This window comes from Mirounga angustirostris, unplaced genomic scaffold (assembly GCF_029215605.1).
Source record: "Mirounga angustirostris isolate CCGP_5_RB_7025 unplaced genomic scaffold, mMirAng1.0.hap1 SCAF_1, whole genome shotgun sequence".
NCBI classification, from domain to species: Eukaryota; Metazoa; Chordata; class Mammalia; order Carnivora; family Phocidae; genus Mirounga; species Mirounga angustirostris.
The window spans coordinates 11,280,605-11,295,501 of NW_026991709.1; the positions used below are offsets into that span (position 1 = coordinate 11,280,605).

The 14,897-nt window shown below is 46.7% G+C and overlaps 1 protein-coding gene across 1 annotated transcript; it reads left to right on the top strand.

The window, feature by feature from the left end:
* Nucleotides 1-13,668: 13,668 nt before the first annotated feature.
* CUNH21orf140 (chromosome unknown C21orf140 homolog) lies at nt 13,669-14,424 on the top strand. The gene has a single exon (XM_045863586.1). It carries the CDS (start codon nt 13,669-13,671, stop codon nt 14,422-14,424), a length of 756 nt encoding a protein of 251 aa, XP_045719542.1.
* Nucleotides 14,425-14,897: the final 473 nt, after the last annotated feature.

A 14,897-nucleotide genomic window follows, 5' to 3' on the forward strand; every position in this document is an offset into this window, starting at 1 on the left:
GATAAGGAACAAAAAGGGACTGGAGCTATGTGGACATGGAAATTCCAGAAGGGGGTAGGTGGAGGATTACTGAAAATGGTTTGGCAAGGTGGGTTGTACACAAGATGCACGTTGTGGGACAACGTACATTTAGTGGTTTGGCAGCTTGTGTTTTCTTGAGCGAAGACTCAGCATGGGGCTGGGATCATCTTTATGGAGACAGCCTAGCGTGGGTGGAAGCCAGTTTGGTCAAGTCTCTTAACACAGTATGTGGGTGAGTCCTTTGTGCCAGATGGAGTTCAGGTTCACAGGAGCCCGCTCACTGGCAGGTGGAGCCTGGCCTGGGCTGTGGGGCACAAGGTATCCGCATCAGAAGGGCCACGGGAAACAGCCCTCTGGGCCTCACACGGATGGTGGTGCCCAGCTCCCCTGCACCTGCCCATCAGCCTTGGCTCTCCTGCGCCTGGGGAATCGTGTCCTGTTGCTCAGAGACCATGGCCCAGCTCCAGCCCAGGCAGCCCTGCAAACTTCTCCTCTACCCAGTGGCCACAATCTTCCAACAAGTTCTGAACCCCAGCCTTGGGAAGGAGACCCCCCCCTTTAAGTTTGTCCTTCCCGGGCACTGTTCTTCAGCATTAGAACACCTTTAGAGTTCTCTTTACATCTTTTTAGCTTCTTCCCTGTTTCAGCTTAGTAATTCCGTACATTAAACATCCACAGCTGATCGTGTGGCTTCAGTCTCCTGACTGCCCCCAGAATGATACAAGGTCTGAGTTAAAGAATGAAAGTTCACGGCCAAGCAAGCTTGAGCAGTGGTAGATGAAATGAAGGCCAACAGGCTTCTGGACCCTGAGGTTACAGGAAGCCTTTAATATAATCTGCAGTGTTACCCAGACAACGGGCCACTTCTTTCGTTGAGCCTGGTGAGGGACTATGGCCCAGTTTGGGATTTGATCCACTATAACGAAACGTTCGTCATAGAAAGCAAGAGACAGAGCCCACATGATCGTGAGCCTTTCACTTGTTCTGCATTTACTCTAACTCGAGTTACATCACCCAATAAGCTAGTATGTACTCAACACCTGCATCGCGTACAACACTTGGCTACAGAAAGCCCAAGACTGCTTGGGTTTAGGGAGCTCACAGCGGGGAGGATGTAAGTGATGCAAGGTTTACCTTACCCCAATACAAATGTTGAAGCCAAAGATGCCCTGTGACCGTATATAATGAACTGTAAAACGGGGGATGGCAAGCGCTCAGAAGTCAGGAGGGGAACAAACCACATATTTATTTGTATTGAGGATGCTTCCCAGGTAACAACCTATAACCCACTTTTTCTTCCCTCCCTCTCTTTTCTGCTCTCAACCTCATCTTTCTGAGGCAGCTCCATCAAAGTAGCACTTTACACCAGGACAGTGCCCATAATTCTGGTCCTGAGGTCATGTGATTCCCGAGACACGCGGTAAGGGCCCCGAGCTATTTTTTGGTTCACTTGTGACACCAGATGTGTGGGATTTCCACACCAATAACCAGTTCCCCAGTCCTCCAGACCCCAATTGAGTGTCCTATAATTCAGTTCCGTTCTGACACTAACTGCCCAGGGTTAGGGCAGACCCACAGGCTGAAGGCTCAGTCCCCCGGGACTGCCCCCACTCCGGATGCCAGTCCCAAGTTCCCAAGGGTCACCAGTGCATAATAAAGGACACAACTCAGGAACAGGCGGATAGAAGAGCTTATGGGGTGAGATGTGGGGAAAGGGGTGTGGAGCTTCCAGGCTGAGAGGCACCTTCCACATCCCCCCAACACCTTTCTGTGTTCACCAACCGAAAAGCTTTCTGAATCCCATTTTTGGGGGTTCTTAGGCAGGCTTCATTATGTAGGCATAGTGAATTAAATCCGTGGCCACTGGTGATTTAATTCAATCTCCTGCCCCTCTTGCCTCCCTGGAGGTCGGGTGTGGGCCTGAAAGTTCCAACCCTCTAATCACACTATTGATTCCTATGGCAGACAGCACCCACCTTGCTATCTCGGGGCCCACCAAGGTCACCTTATTAGCATAAACTCAGGTCCAGTTGAAAGGGGCTTGTTACAAATAATAAAAGATGTTCCTCTCACTCAGGATATTTCCAACGGTTTTAGAAGCTTTGTGCTAGAGGGGCGTCTGGGTGGCTCAGTCAACGGTTGGGCATTGGACTCTTGGTTTCGGCTCAGGTTAGGATCTCAGGGTCCTGGGATGAGGCTCTGCACTCAGCGTGGAGTCTACTTGAAATTCTTTCCCTCTTCCTTCCTCTGCTCCTCCTCCCCTCCACCCTCTGCTTGCTCACATGGTCTCTTTCTCTTTCTCTAAAATAAATAAATAAATAAAATCTTAAAGAAGAAGAAGGAGGAGGAGGAGAAGCTCTGTGCTAGGAACCAAAGCAAAGACCAAATATATATTTCTTATATGGCATGCGCCCAGGCACTGTGCTAGGACCAGCAAGACAGAAAAACACAGTCTCCTGGAGAAGGTCAAGGGACCACACAGGGCAACACAACAAAAACAAAGCTGGAGGTGAGGCAGGATCTTTGGGAGCAGGGAAGGGGCAGGTAGCTCTGGTCAGAAATAATGTGTGTTGGGGCGGGGGCAAGGGGGGATGATGTAAGGGAGGGCTCCAGGAGAAAGGTTGCACATCAGGGACCTGGCATGTAATAAATGCCTCTCCAGAGGGACAGATTCTGTGCAGATCACTTTCAGAAGGCATCAGGGTCTCTCTTAGGTTCTGCGAGGCATATGGACATCCCCCCAGTCAGGCTCCTCCTCCTCCCAGACCTGGCCAGATGACCACATCAGTGTGTGACAGAAGGCGAGTCTTCCACAGGCTGGGAACTCTGTAAGAAAAGCATGGGCAAAGTGTTGATGATTCAGGATGATAGGTTACAACACAATGGAGAAATTGATCTATAAACCTCCAGTTAAGGCCAGACAAAGAGATTTATGTCCTCCACCATCGGCATTAGCCATATAATTTGACATACTGGAAAACACAATGGAGTGAAGCCAACAAGCAGGATTATGTTGATAAGTCTTCATGTTAAAATGAAGTCGTAATGTTATTAAGCCACATCATTTCCATGACATGGATTTCTGGTTGCTTTCCCATGCGCCCAAACGCTAAGGTTCTTTGGAGAGTATTATTATTGTAATTAGTATTTGCCAGGGAGATGCTGAGCTGTCTGCCCTCAAGTCATGTCCTTCCTGTGTGGTTTGAAACCTGATTATCTCAAGCCTTCTGCCCCAAGCTGTCACCAAGGCCCAGACAAGCACTTGCACGTGTGTCCTTTTATCCCACATCCCCTCCCTTGCAAACCCACTTGGTACTGTTCTATTAGGAAGTTTAATTAGCAGAAAAGAAGTGGGGGTCCCAGCTGGAGCCTAGGCCGCATCCCCCACTGGGGTCGGACATGTTTGAACAAGTGTTGGCGAGGCTTTTTGCACAGAGGACAGATCTGTTCCTCGGGAAAGAGAGATGCAGGGAAGCAAGGTTAGTCCTCTCTTGGAGCCTGAGTGTCCAGAAGTCCAAGCAAGAATCCTGAGATTTATTGGGGGGCTGCTTCTCTCACAGCACACCCTGAACCATGTGATGGGGGTGGGGAGCGGAATATGCGGATTGGCTTGAGTGTGGAGCGGGAGTTGGCGTGGCTTCCTCCAGAAGAACCTGAGCTTCATGGAAGATGAGTGAACACCTGAACCAAACTCATGGTACTGTCAGGAAGGGGGGGTGGGGTGGGGAAAATGCAAGCAGGGTGTACAATCAGGTGCAAGAGGAAGAGAAGAAGACTAACACTGCATGAATGCTACCAAATGCTAGGTGCTCTGACATAGACCAGCCCAGGCGGTCCCCTTATACATTCCGGAAGGTGGGAACTGAGGCTCTGAGAAGTTCAGAAACCTGTCAATCATCCACAGCTGGCAAGAAGTTCAAAGCTAGGTCTATCGGATTCAGAAGTCCATGTGATGTTTCTATTAAGTCTTTGTCCAAAATACACTTCTGTTTTCATTCAAGGTAAGGAGTCGGGAAGGCTACTAGTTTGGTTGAGGTTTATTTTTTTATTTTTTTTTAAAGATTTTATTTATTTATTTGAGAGAGAGAATGAGAGAGTGAGAGCATGAGAGGGGGGAGGGTCAGAGGGAGAAGCAGGCTTCCCACTGAGCAGGGAGCCCAATGTGGGACTCGATCCCAGGACTTCAGGATCATGACCTGAGCTGAAGGCAGTCACTTAACCAACTGAGCCACCCAGGCGCCCCTTGGTTGAGATTTGTGTCTCTCTCATGCCACAGGTGCACTGCAGGTCAGCTGGGGCTCTGCTCCATGTTATTACTGTCCTTACTCTGAGACCCAGGTTTCCAGAACAGTCCCTCTCTGAAACACGGCTGGTCTCAGTGCTGAAGGGAAGAGCTCTGAAGGGTCTCACCTGGACCATTAAATGGTCCAGGCTGAAGGGACACCTATCACTTCTGCCCGCCACTCCTTGGCTAGAATGAACCCATGGCTGTGCCCAACCACAGGGGTGGTGGGGAAGTGCTCCTACCTACCATGTGTCTGGAAGGCCAAGAGCCAAAGTCTGGGGAACAGCACTAATGATCACACAGAATTGAACCAGATACAGAGTTCTCAAACCATGTGCTATGGACTGAATGTTCGTGCCCTCCAAAAAGTCACATTGAAATCCTAACCTCCACTGTGATGGTAATAGGAGATGGAGCCTTGGGGAGGGTGATTGGGTCATGATGATGGAGGCTGCGTGATGGGATTAGTGCCCTCCTAAGAAGAGATGGGAGATCTTGCCTCTCTCTACTCTCCCCCATGTGGGGATACAATGAGGACATTGTTGTCTGCAAGCTAGTGGTGGACCTTCACCAGACACGGGATCTGCTGGGACTTTGATCTTGGACTTCCAGCCTCCAGAGCTGTGAGAAATAAATGTCTGCTATTTAAGCACCGCCCGAACCCCCACCCCTACTGCCCCAATCTGCGGTAACTTGTTATAGCAGCTGGAACGGACTAAGACACCATGTTCCATGGGATTCCTCAGGCCACCAAAAGCAGCAAAGAAGCTCAAACCCATCCCCTACTTTCTCTCTTCTGCATTTATATAAAACAAATATTTCTACATTAAAAAGTCATTAAAGGGCACCTGGGTGGCTTAGTCAGTTAAGTGTCTACCTTTGGCTCAGGTCACGATCCCAGGGTCCTGGGATAGAGTCCCACATTCGGCTCCCTGCTCAGCGGGGAGTCTGCTTCTCCTTCTGCCCCTCCCCCCACTTGTGTGCTCGCTGGCTCTCTCTCGCAAAAATAAATAAAATGTTTAAAAAACAATCATTAAAAGTGGTTCTGTTCCTTTCAAAATTAACCCTGCTGGCTCTAACATTCTGCACCCCACAGGCTCCCCACTAGGCCCTGATTAAAACTTGTTCTAAGACAGGAGTTCTCACCTTGGCTTCACTTTAGAATCACATAGACACTTGTAAAAATCTTTCTTTAAAAAAAACACTTTTATTTGAGAGAGAGAGTGAGAGCAGGGGGAAGGGCAGAAGGAAAGAGAATCTCAAGCAGACTCCTCACTGAGCGTGGAACCCAATGTGGGGCTTGCTCTCACGCCCCATGAAATCAGGACCTGAGCCAAAATCAAGAATCAGATGCTTAACTGACTGGGCCACCCAGGCGCCCCCACTGGTAAAAATCTTGATGATGCCTAGGCTTCATCCTAGACCAATTGCATCAGAACCTCTGAGCTTGGGGCCCAGATCTAAATAATTCCATAGAGCTCCCCAGACGATTCTTCCATGTACCCCATTGAGGGCCAGGCAGACCCTTTAGGAAGCTTTAAACTCTGGGGGCTGGTTCTTCTCTGCTGGGTGAAGGCCCACGGGGAAGCCAGAGTTGGGAGTTTTGCCTCAGCCAATGAGGCAGGAGGTGAGCTGAGGAAGGTTGAAGGGAATTTGGTAGTTCCCCTGACTAATGGTTCCGGCGTCAGCCCAGCAGTGGGAGCTGGGAATAACGTGGGAAGAGGGCCATGGGAGGAGTGTGGAGCAGGAAAGTGTTGTCACTCCAGGCCGGGCCTGAGAAAAGCATTCCCTGTGAGCAGGTCACTCAGCTGCAGAGAAAACAGGAAGCACATCCGGAGGTGGGTGTCCTGCACCAGTTAAAATCCACACACATGTGTATAAACACACACACACACACATTCATGTAAACACCCCCCCACAGAAACACACACACATACCTATTTTCCACACACATATACACATTGTAGACACACACACACACTTACATCTACACTCACACACATCTTACTTGTTCCACAAGAAAAAGATCAAATTTTAGGGCAAATGAAACTCAGCCTTTGCCTGGTCCAATTCTCTCATTCTACATGTGAGGAAAAGAAGCCCCAGAGAGGATCCAGGCATATGCCCCCATGGTCCCTCCCTTTCAACTCTCCTTAGCTCTAGAAAGTACACGAAGTGTTTTTATTAAGAGTCCATTTTGTAGGAAAAAAGGCAACTGAGGATCCTTCTTTTGGTCGGCAAGGCAAGGAGAAGGGGTCCCTTTGCCCTCTCTTCCGAAACACTTTGTCCTGAAAATGGAGCAAGAATCCTTCCAACTCCATGGGCTGCATGGAGAGTTCACCAAGGTGCTTCGGGTAGAGGGCCAGGGCTGTTCCCAACACTAAGTTTGCACATTAGTGTTACCCCCAGTCGCTGCCTGAGCACGTCAGACACGTTTCACTGGGAGTATCCTCCCAACAGCAAGTTTGGGGAGGAAGCAAGAAGTCTGACATACACCTGCTCGCACATGTACAGGGACAGGTCATTTGTGAGTTGTGAAGCTAGGTTCATTCTCAGCCCTTTTCCCTTCCTTCTCTGCCTACTGTAGGGAAGGCCAGGCTCTGGGCCTCAGAGGGGGTTCAAGGTGCCAGGCCAAAGCCCGAGGGCAGCCCCTCCCCCACCTCCGTGTACGGGAGACCGAGCTACCTGTCCTGCGGTGGGAGCGGGGAGGCCAGGGCCCCCGAGGGGAACGGGGCAGAGCTATCCCCAAGCCCAGATTTGGACAGAGGCTCTTAGGTGGGGGTGCTGGGGGTCTTCGACTTGCTCGTTCTTGGTCCCCCGAATGTGATTGGGCCTCCTGGGCAGTGGCTTTGGGGCACCCTAGAAGTTCTTAACCCCAGCAAAACTCCAGGACCCAGGTGACAGGACCACAAGAATTGGATCTAAGCGTCTCCTGGGGTGCCCACAGTGAGCAGCGTGGAGGGGTGACCTCAGTGCCGTGCCAGTGTTCTGGCCTTGGGAATGGGGGGTAAGAAGCCTCAACAATGCCTGACTCAGGGCGCCTGGGTGGCTCAGTTGGTTAAGCGACTCCTTCGGCTCAGGTCATGATCCTGGAGTCCCGGGATCGAGTCCTGCATCGGGCTCCCTGCTCGACAGGGAGTCTGCTTCTCCCTCTGACCCTCCCCCCTCTCATGCTCTCTGTCTCTCATTCTCTCTCTCGCAAATAAATTAAATCTTAAAAAAAAACAAAAAACAATGCTGACTCCAGCGTCATTGACCTAAATAAATGCACACATACACAAATCTATTCATAGGTGTGGTGACTGTTTTAATTTTTTTTGTTTTGTTTTTGGGTTTTTTGGTTTTTTTGGTGCAACCAGTTTCCAAATGTTTCTTTCTTTCTTTTTTTTTTTTTTAAATGCCAAGCATGATTTGTGTCGGGCAGAACTCAATAAAACTACAGTAATCCTCACCAAGTTTAGGATCCCCCAACAACCCCTCCTCTTGTGAATTCAAGTTAGGACTTCTGTCACTTTTTGTCTTTGAATCAAACAAACTTGATTTTCCAATTATACGAAATTAATTTAAATAAATTAAACACACTACAGTGTTCTACCTTAGAATATCAGTTACCCAGGCCGTAGAGAAGAAAGAACAGAAAAACTTTCTAGAAAAGCAGAGGGTAGTTACTATTAGGACTGAGGGAGAAGGCTGTGATTGGGAAGGGGCATGAGGGTACTTTGGGGGCTGACAAGGCCTCCTCTCCTGGGAGGTGATTATGGTGTTGCTTATTAAGTCATCATGGACACAGATCCAGACTGCCCCCTGGTAGTCTTTCCATCACCCTCCAAAATCTCCAAAGTGGGAGATAACCCCGAGTTGCCATGTTCTCTCTCCCAAGCCCTCGGGAGCTCCCAGGAGAACCTACAGCCAAGGAGGGGAAGCGGAGGAGGTGCAGAACCAAGGGAAGGAGGAAAAATGAAAGGTTCTCTGTGTTTCTCTGGCTGTGTGTGGTACAATGATTTGCTTGAGTCCAGGCCCCTCTTGGCTGTCATGTCAGGCTACTCCCTGGTCCTGCCCAGATGCTGGCGAGGTCTCCCACTAGCCCAGTGAGGGTGGGGTGCAGAAGGAGTCTCTTCAAGGGCTGTGGGTTGGCATTGCATCCCTCTGTTGATCACTCTGACTCCAGAACCCCCTTTCTGGTCACCTCCAAGGCCTGGTGGGCAGCCCACTGGGAGCCCACCTGGGCCCAGCCCCATGGCTCCTCCTTTGGCTGGTTCTTCCAAACCCATGGCCCCTGTGCCCTCTCTAAAAATAACCCCCAAGGGCATCTAAATGTGTGCATTTTATACCAAATTCCTCTTGTCAATATTTTCAAATTCTATGGCCAGATTTACTTATAATTAATGGAGTTAAAACAGTGAAGTGCCATTTTTGCCCATCAGATTGGTGAAAATTAAAGATTACTAATATCAAGTGGTGGTAGCAATCTGAGTACAAATTGGTACAAACTTTTTAGTGGATAATTTGGCAATATCTACCAATATTTAAACCATTCATGGCTTTTGACCTCTACTTTTCCCTGCATATATCTACATCAGACCTTCGTAACTATGAGGAGATATTCATCATAGCATTATTTGAGATAGCAAAGACCTTGAAACAATCTAAATAACCGCAACATAGGGCATTTTTCAAATAGTGTGTGTCACATCCAAACAATGGAATACAATATAACTATTAAAAACAACTAGGTTTTCCGTATTAATGACATGGAAAAATGTCTGTGATTTATTGTGAGGTTTACAAAAGCAAGTTACAGAATATAGAGTATGATTCATTTTTTGAAAAATTATACGTCTGGGGGCACCTGGGTGGCTCAGTTGTTAAGCGTCTGCCTTTGGCTCAGGTCATGATCCCAGGGTCCTGGGATCGAGCCCCGCATCGGGATCCTGGCTCCGCGGGAAGCCTGCTTCTCCCTCTCCCACTCCCTCTGCTTGTGTTCCCTCTCTCACTGTGTCTCTCTCTGTCAAATAAATAAATAAAATCTTTAAAAAAAAAAAGAAAAATTATACGTCTATTCATGGATCTGTATCTATACTCCTAAATCCAGGTAGAATAGTGTCTGAATGACACAGAACAATTCCAACAGCTTTCTGGCTGGTGAGCAAAGCAGGTGTGGATGAACAGTGACTTCTGTTAAGGCTGGAAATTATTTACAACACCTATGCATTGTGTTTATAACTTAAAAGGTAATAGAACATTTTTTTTTTAAAGAAGACTCCACGCCCAACATGAAGCCCAATGTGGGGCTTGAACTCTCAACCCTGAAATCAAGACCTGAGCTGAGATCAAGAGTCAGATGCCCAACTGACTGAGCCACCCAGGTGCCCCCCAATTTTTTTTTAATTTCAATTTTGACGGTTAACAGATCCTCCCCTCTCCCACTGCCCACCCCCTTCCAGCCTTCCAGAGCTTCCCACTTCCTGAAATACCAGGAAGTACTCTCACCTCCCAAGTAGGGGTAAAGATTTAATCAACAGACCACTTAGCAAGCAGGAAGTGCACAGATAAGGTATAAACAAAGTGTCCCTCCTAAATGGCCATTGGTCCCTCCTCCCCTCCCCCGCTTTGCATTCATATCTTTGTGTCTCTTTTCAGCCTAACCATCCCCCTCAATGGAGAAATCTTTGAATTCGGTGGCTGCAGTCCCCCCTACAACCACCATTGGGTGCACATTCTCTGGGTTCTGTGTAGCTCACCCCTTCCTCAGCAATTCTGTGACAGTCCCCACGTCAAGCCGTGAGGAGAGAGGTCAGGAGCTCCTTGAAGATTTATCTCAGCTGAAATACAAGCTCTTCCCCATGGCCACCCCATCCCTAGGTTTCCACACGTGGCCTGCTCCATCTCCTCCTTGGAAGGTGTCCCTCCCGTGGGGCCCCATTTCTAGAGTTTCTTTCCCCAACCAAGACCCATCTCCTTTTACCGAGACTCATTGTTGACTCTTTTCTCCCACAAGATGGCGCCTTCCTTGAGGGGACTTCAGGGAACTCAAGTTTTTCCAAGATTTACACAACCTGGAACCTGGAAGCATTCAAGATTTGTTGATGAAGTTGAGAGGGAAAAAGAGAGGAAGGAAGGAAGGAAGGAAGGAAGGAGGAAGGAAGGAAGGAAGGAAGGAAGGAAGGAAGGAAGGAAGGAAGGAAGGAAGGAAGGAAAAGAGGAAGGGAACACTTTCCATTTTTGTCTCGGGGTAGACAACTTACTTCATTTCAGTGTTAGTCCTCAGTCTTGATTTTTCTTTTTAACTTTTCCTTCCTTTTCTCCCCCTTTGCCCTTCCCTCCATGACTTTTTTCTTTTTGCATCAGTCACTGCCAAGCTCTCTGAGGGTCTGTCTTCCCAGACAGTCTGTCTCAACAATAACAGCCATTTATTAAGCTCCATGCCAGTGAATTATATTTGCTACTTCATAAGTCCTTGCCTCAATACTTTGCCATAGGTATTCTCCCCATTTTATAGAGAGAGAAGTTGAGGCTACTGAGAGTGGAGCTAAGATTTGACCCCTAGGTTTATCTGGTACCAGAGCCTCTGCCCACGACCCCAGTGCTCAGATTTACTCTACTTCCCTACACAGCCCAGTGGGGCCACACTCACACCCATCACCTTGGATTGACATCTGCTTGGACTCGCCATCCTGGCATATCCCACTCTGAAATGAAATCCACACAAGAAAAGGCAAGATAAGCATTTGATTCTTCTATTTATTAATTGGCAAAATAGTGCAATGGTGCTCTCCAATGTCATCTCTGGGCAACAACAGATTTTTTTGAGTGTTTTTTTAATTGTGTTATTTGATTTGTTGTTTGTTTCAGTACCATTATGAATTCAAAGATTTTTATACATTCATTCTGCTTCAATTTCTTGCAGTCATTATTTATTTCTTTATTGATTGATGCTCAAATTCTTCCATTGTTGGCCATGGGAGCCTTTTTAAATCTTGGGTCCTTCCAACAGAACCTGGTAGTCTTGATGGCTTCCTTGCTTTCAAGCTGGACAAGATGTCCCAAGCTCGTCTTGTACATTTCCTTCCCCTAGAACCAAAGGACCACTGATTCCTCTAATAGGAGACAATATTAGGGACTACAATCTGGGGGGCAGAAGTACACACTGTGGCTGGGTTGAGTGTTTTTATTGATGTTGCTATTATTGACATGATAAGCAGGTTCATTAGTTTCAGCGTTATTTGCATATTTTAGAGAACTTTTTGTTTTATCTTTCCTTTTTAACTTTTGTTTTTAAAAAATGCAAAATGTTTATATTTTCTGGCTAAAACTATAAAACAAGGTACGTTCAGAAAAGTCTATATTTCTTGCTTTTTCTGTCCTTCCTGTTCTATTCCTCCACTTGTAGGTAAGGATTTTTTTTTTTTTAAGATTTTATTTATTTATTTATTCATCAGAGACAGAGAGAGAGAGGCAGAGGGAGAAGCAGGCTCCCAAGGAGCAGAGAGCCCGATGCGGGACTTGATCCCAGGACCCTGGGATCATGACCTGAGCCGAAGGCAGACGCTTAACCATCTGAGCCACCCAGGCGCCCTGTAGGTAAGGAATTTTAATTCATATTTGGTTCATTCTTCTGTTTTTCCTACTTGAAAATATAAATAAATATCTATATTTATTTATCATTTAGTTATATGTATATATTTGCACAAAAGATAACATATGACACATTCTCTTCTATACTTCTGATCATGTTTCTCATATCCATACTTGAACATTGGATGAAAGAAGCAAAGAACTGTTGTCTTAGAATTGACCTCATTGCTTTATATGGTGTTTTCACACTGCCATTCCAGAGCACAGGGGACTTTGGGACAGTGGGGAAAGGGAGTGGCTGAAAAGGGTGATTCTGGGGCCACCATTACCACTTCAACCACAGCAGCCACACCTCTGTTCTACCTCTTCGGCATTCCTATCAAATTTGGTCTGAAAAATGGTGCCCACTATTAAAAGAAAAATCCTAAGAGAAGATGGCCATAAGCTAATAATCAACCCAAGCTCACTGTTCCTGGCTTCTGAGAGGCTGTTCAGAGAACACATGCTTCATGTTAACTAGGCTGGGGAAATCTTACTGTCAGGGTTGCCTAAACTTGAATCCCAAGAAAACCCTGGTGAGAAGAGAAATACTCATCCATTCAACAGTTGAGCGAAGGACCTGATAAATCACGTTGTCCACATTGTCATTTGAGGGAAACTGCTTTGTACATTTATGAAACACCTTTAGCTCCAAGGACGGGAACAAGAAAACACAAAAGCAATTGAAGAGGCTGCTGGGATTTAAAGAAAACTCTCTTTTGCCCTGAGTATATAAAATTAAAAGTGCTTTCCAGATAGGTTACTGAATTAGCTCAAGAATTGGCAGCCCCAGTGAAAGACAGTCATGCTGGCTGAATTTCTTATACTCTTTGCCTCACCTTCCTCTGCCATCTGTGAACTCCACACATGTGCAAACTTAAACCACACACATGTGCAGGTTTCACTGGGCATGTCGTGGCTCTACCACTGGTGCTTGGCACAATACCAAGTGCTTAGTAGGTGCTCAATAAATCTATCTGGATTGGACGAATGAATGTAAATATTCCTCTTCATCCTCATGAACCAAATGGAAAGGGGTCATAAATGTGGCTCATCGCTGTTAAAAGATTGTTGTGGTGGGTAGGATTGTGTCCCCCTCACCCAAATTTTGTGTTGAAGCCCTAACCCTGACCCCAGTACCTCAGAATGTGACTCTATTTGGAAAGAGGGTCTTTTAAGAGGTGATTAAAGTAAAATGAGATCATATGGGTGGGCCCTAATCCAACAGGACTAGTGATCATAAGAAGAGATTAGGCCAGAGCTAGGATGCACACAGAAGGAAGGCCATGTGAGGACCCAGCAAGAAGGTGGCCATCTACAAGCCCAGGAGAGAGACTTCAGAAGAAGAAACCAAACCTGCCGATGCTTGAATTTTGGACTTCCAGCCTCTGGAAACATGACAGAATAAATCTGTTGTTTGAGCCACCCAGTCTTGTATTTTGTTATGGCAGGCCTAGCAAACTAATATAATTGCCAATCGCTGTCCCAAACCATGGCAGAAGCAACATCAAAGAAACATTTTTATGGTCAGCACTTCCCATACCCTATAAGCCAGAAGAAAATTGTGCTGAGTATGTGTTTCATGGTGCTTCATCCTGTCCTGCTGGAAAGTCAGGCTTTGAAAGTCAAAGTGTATCTATGTGGCTGGCCTAGCTGTAAGAAAGCCCTTTGTGAGGTCATCATGCTACTCTTGCCAGATGTGCACAGAGAGAGACATGCAAGCTTTTAAAAACACTTGAGGAGACACCATGCCTCACTTTGCAAACCCTCTTTTAAGAAACATCATCACCAGAAATCCATTTGATAGCATCAGGAGGAAGCAATGTCTCCAATATTTGAAAACCTTGAGAATGCTACAATATGATGGATTTAAGACTATATATTTAGGAGAAACCGATATCACTGAAAGTCTTGTAACTGGAGAAGATCTTAGTGATGGGTATTTCATGCAAACTCCAACGTGGTGTATTGTGCATGCTGGTAGTAATCAAGGATGGGTGCCTTGGAAGTATCGGATGTTCCTAAGAGATGAGTTATGCATCAAACAGGAAGACAGCCTCTTCTTTGAGTTCTGTGATATCACAAAGAAGGCCTATGGGAAGTGTGCCATTGTGATCAAAGAGAGAAGGCAGCAGGACAGGATGAAGCCAAACGAAGATGAAGAGCCAGAGGCCCAGGTCCATGCCCCATCAGTCATTAACTTAACGAGCATTGTGTGTTGCCCTGAGGTAGCCAAGTCCTGTGGCCATGAACTACTCTCTCTGCCTTCCCCTTACAATTACCTAAACCCTTTAGACTCAGCCTGGTCTTCTCTGAAATGGTTTATCATCAATAACAAAAAGGAGTTTTGTTTGCACTACATTGACAGTGTTTATTCTTGCCAGTATATACTTCTCAGCGATTTAATTAGCAAAGGGATTGAAAGGATAAACCCAAGGAAATGGAAAACAATAACCAACAAAGTACGGAGATGGGAAAACTACTATCTTGGTAAATTTTCTTAAGGGTGATTCCTCTTACAAGCGGTTGGAACCATGCTATGGGCATAGTCTTTACCAACTCCACTGAGCTCAACTCTGGACCACTGCAGCCAAAGATGCTCCAACGGTGACCTCACAGAGATGCTGTGAGGACTGAGATTTCTAAGGCTGTTGGCAAAGTGCTTTAGGTTTACTGGAGGTTCCATTAAAGCTTGTTGGTAAATTAGGGATCTTGACTCCCATCTTGTTAAGGCCACCTTGAGAGCTATGTTAATGGCAGGATTACAACTAACCCAGCCCAAAAGAGCTCAATGGTGAGCAGGGGTGAACAGAGCTAAAGGTTGTGTAGTAGAAATTTAAGTCAGAACCAAGTGTGTGGTCACAAAAAGTTGAAAATAGTGTACCAACCAGTTTCAGCCGACCCAAATAATCTACAGGGAGACAGTTTGCCATGAGCGGGCGTTGTGGTTCAGACAGTGGCTGAGCAGGCTCTTTGC

Bases quoted from the DNA above. Each gene is read 5' to 3' on its own strand.
- CUNH21orf140 (XM_045863586.1), top strand. From the start codon at position 13,669: ATGCCTCACTTTGCAAACCCTCTTTTAAGAAACATCATCACCAGAAAT.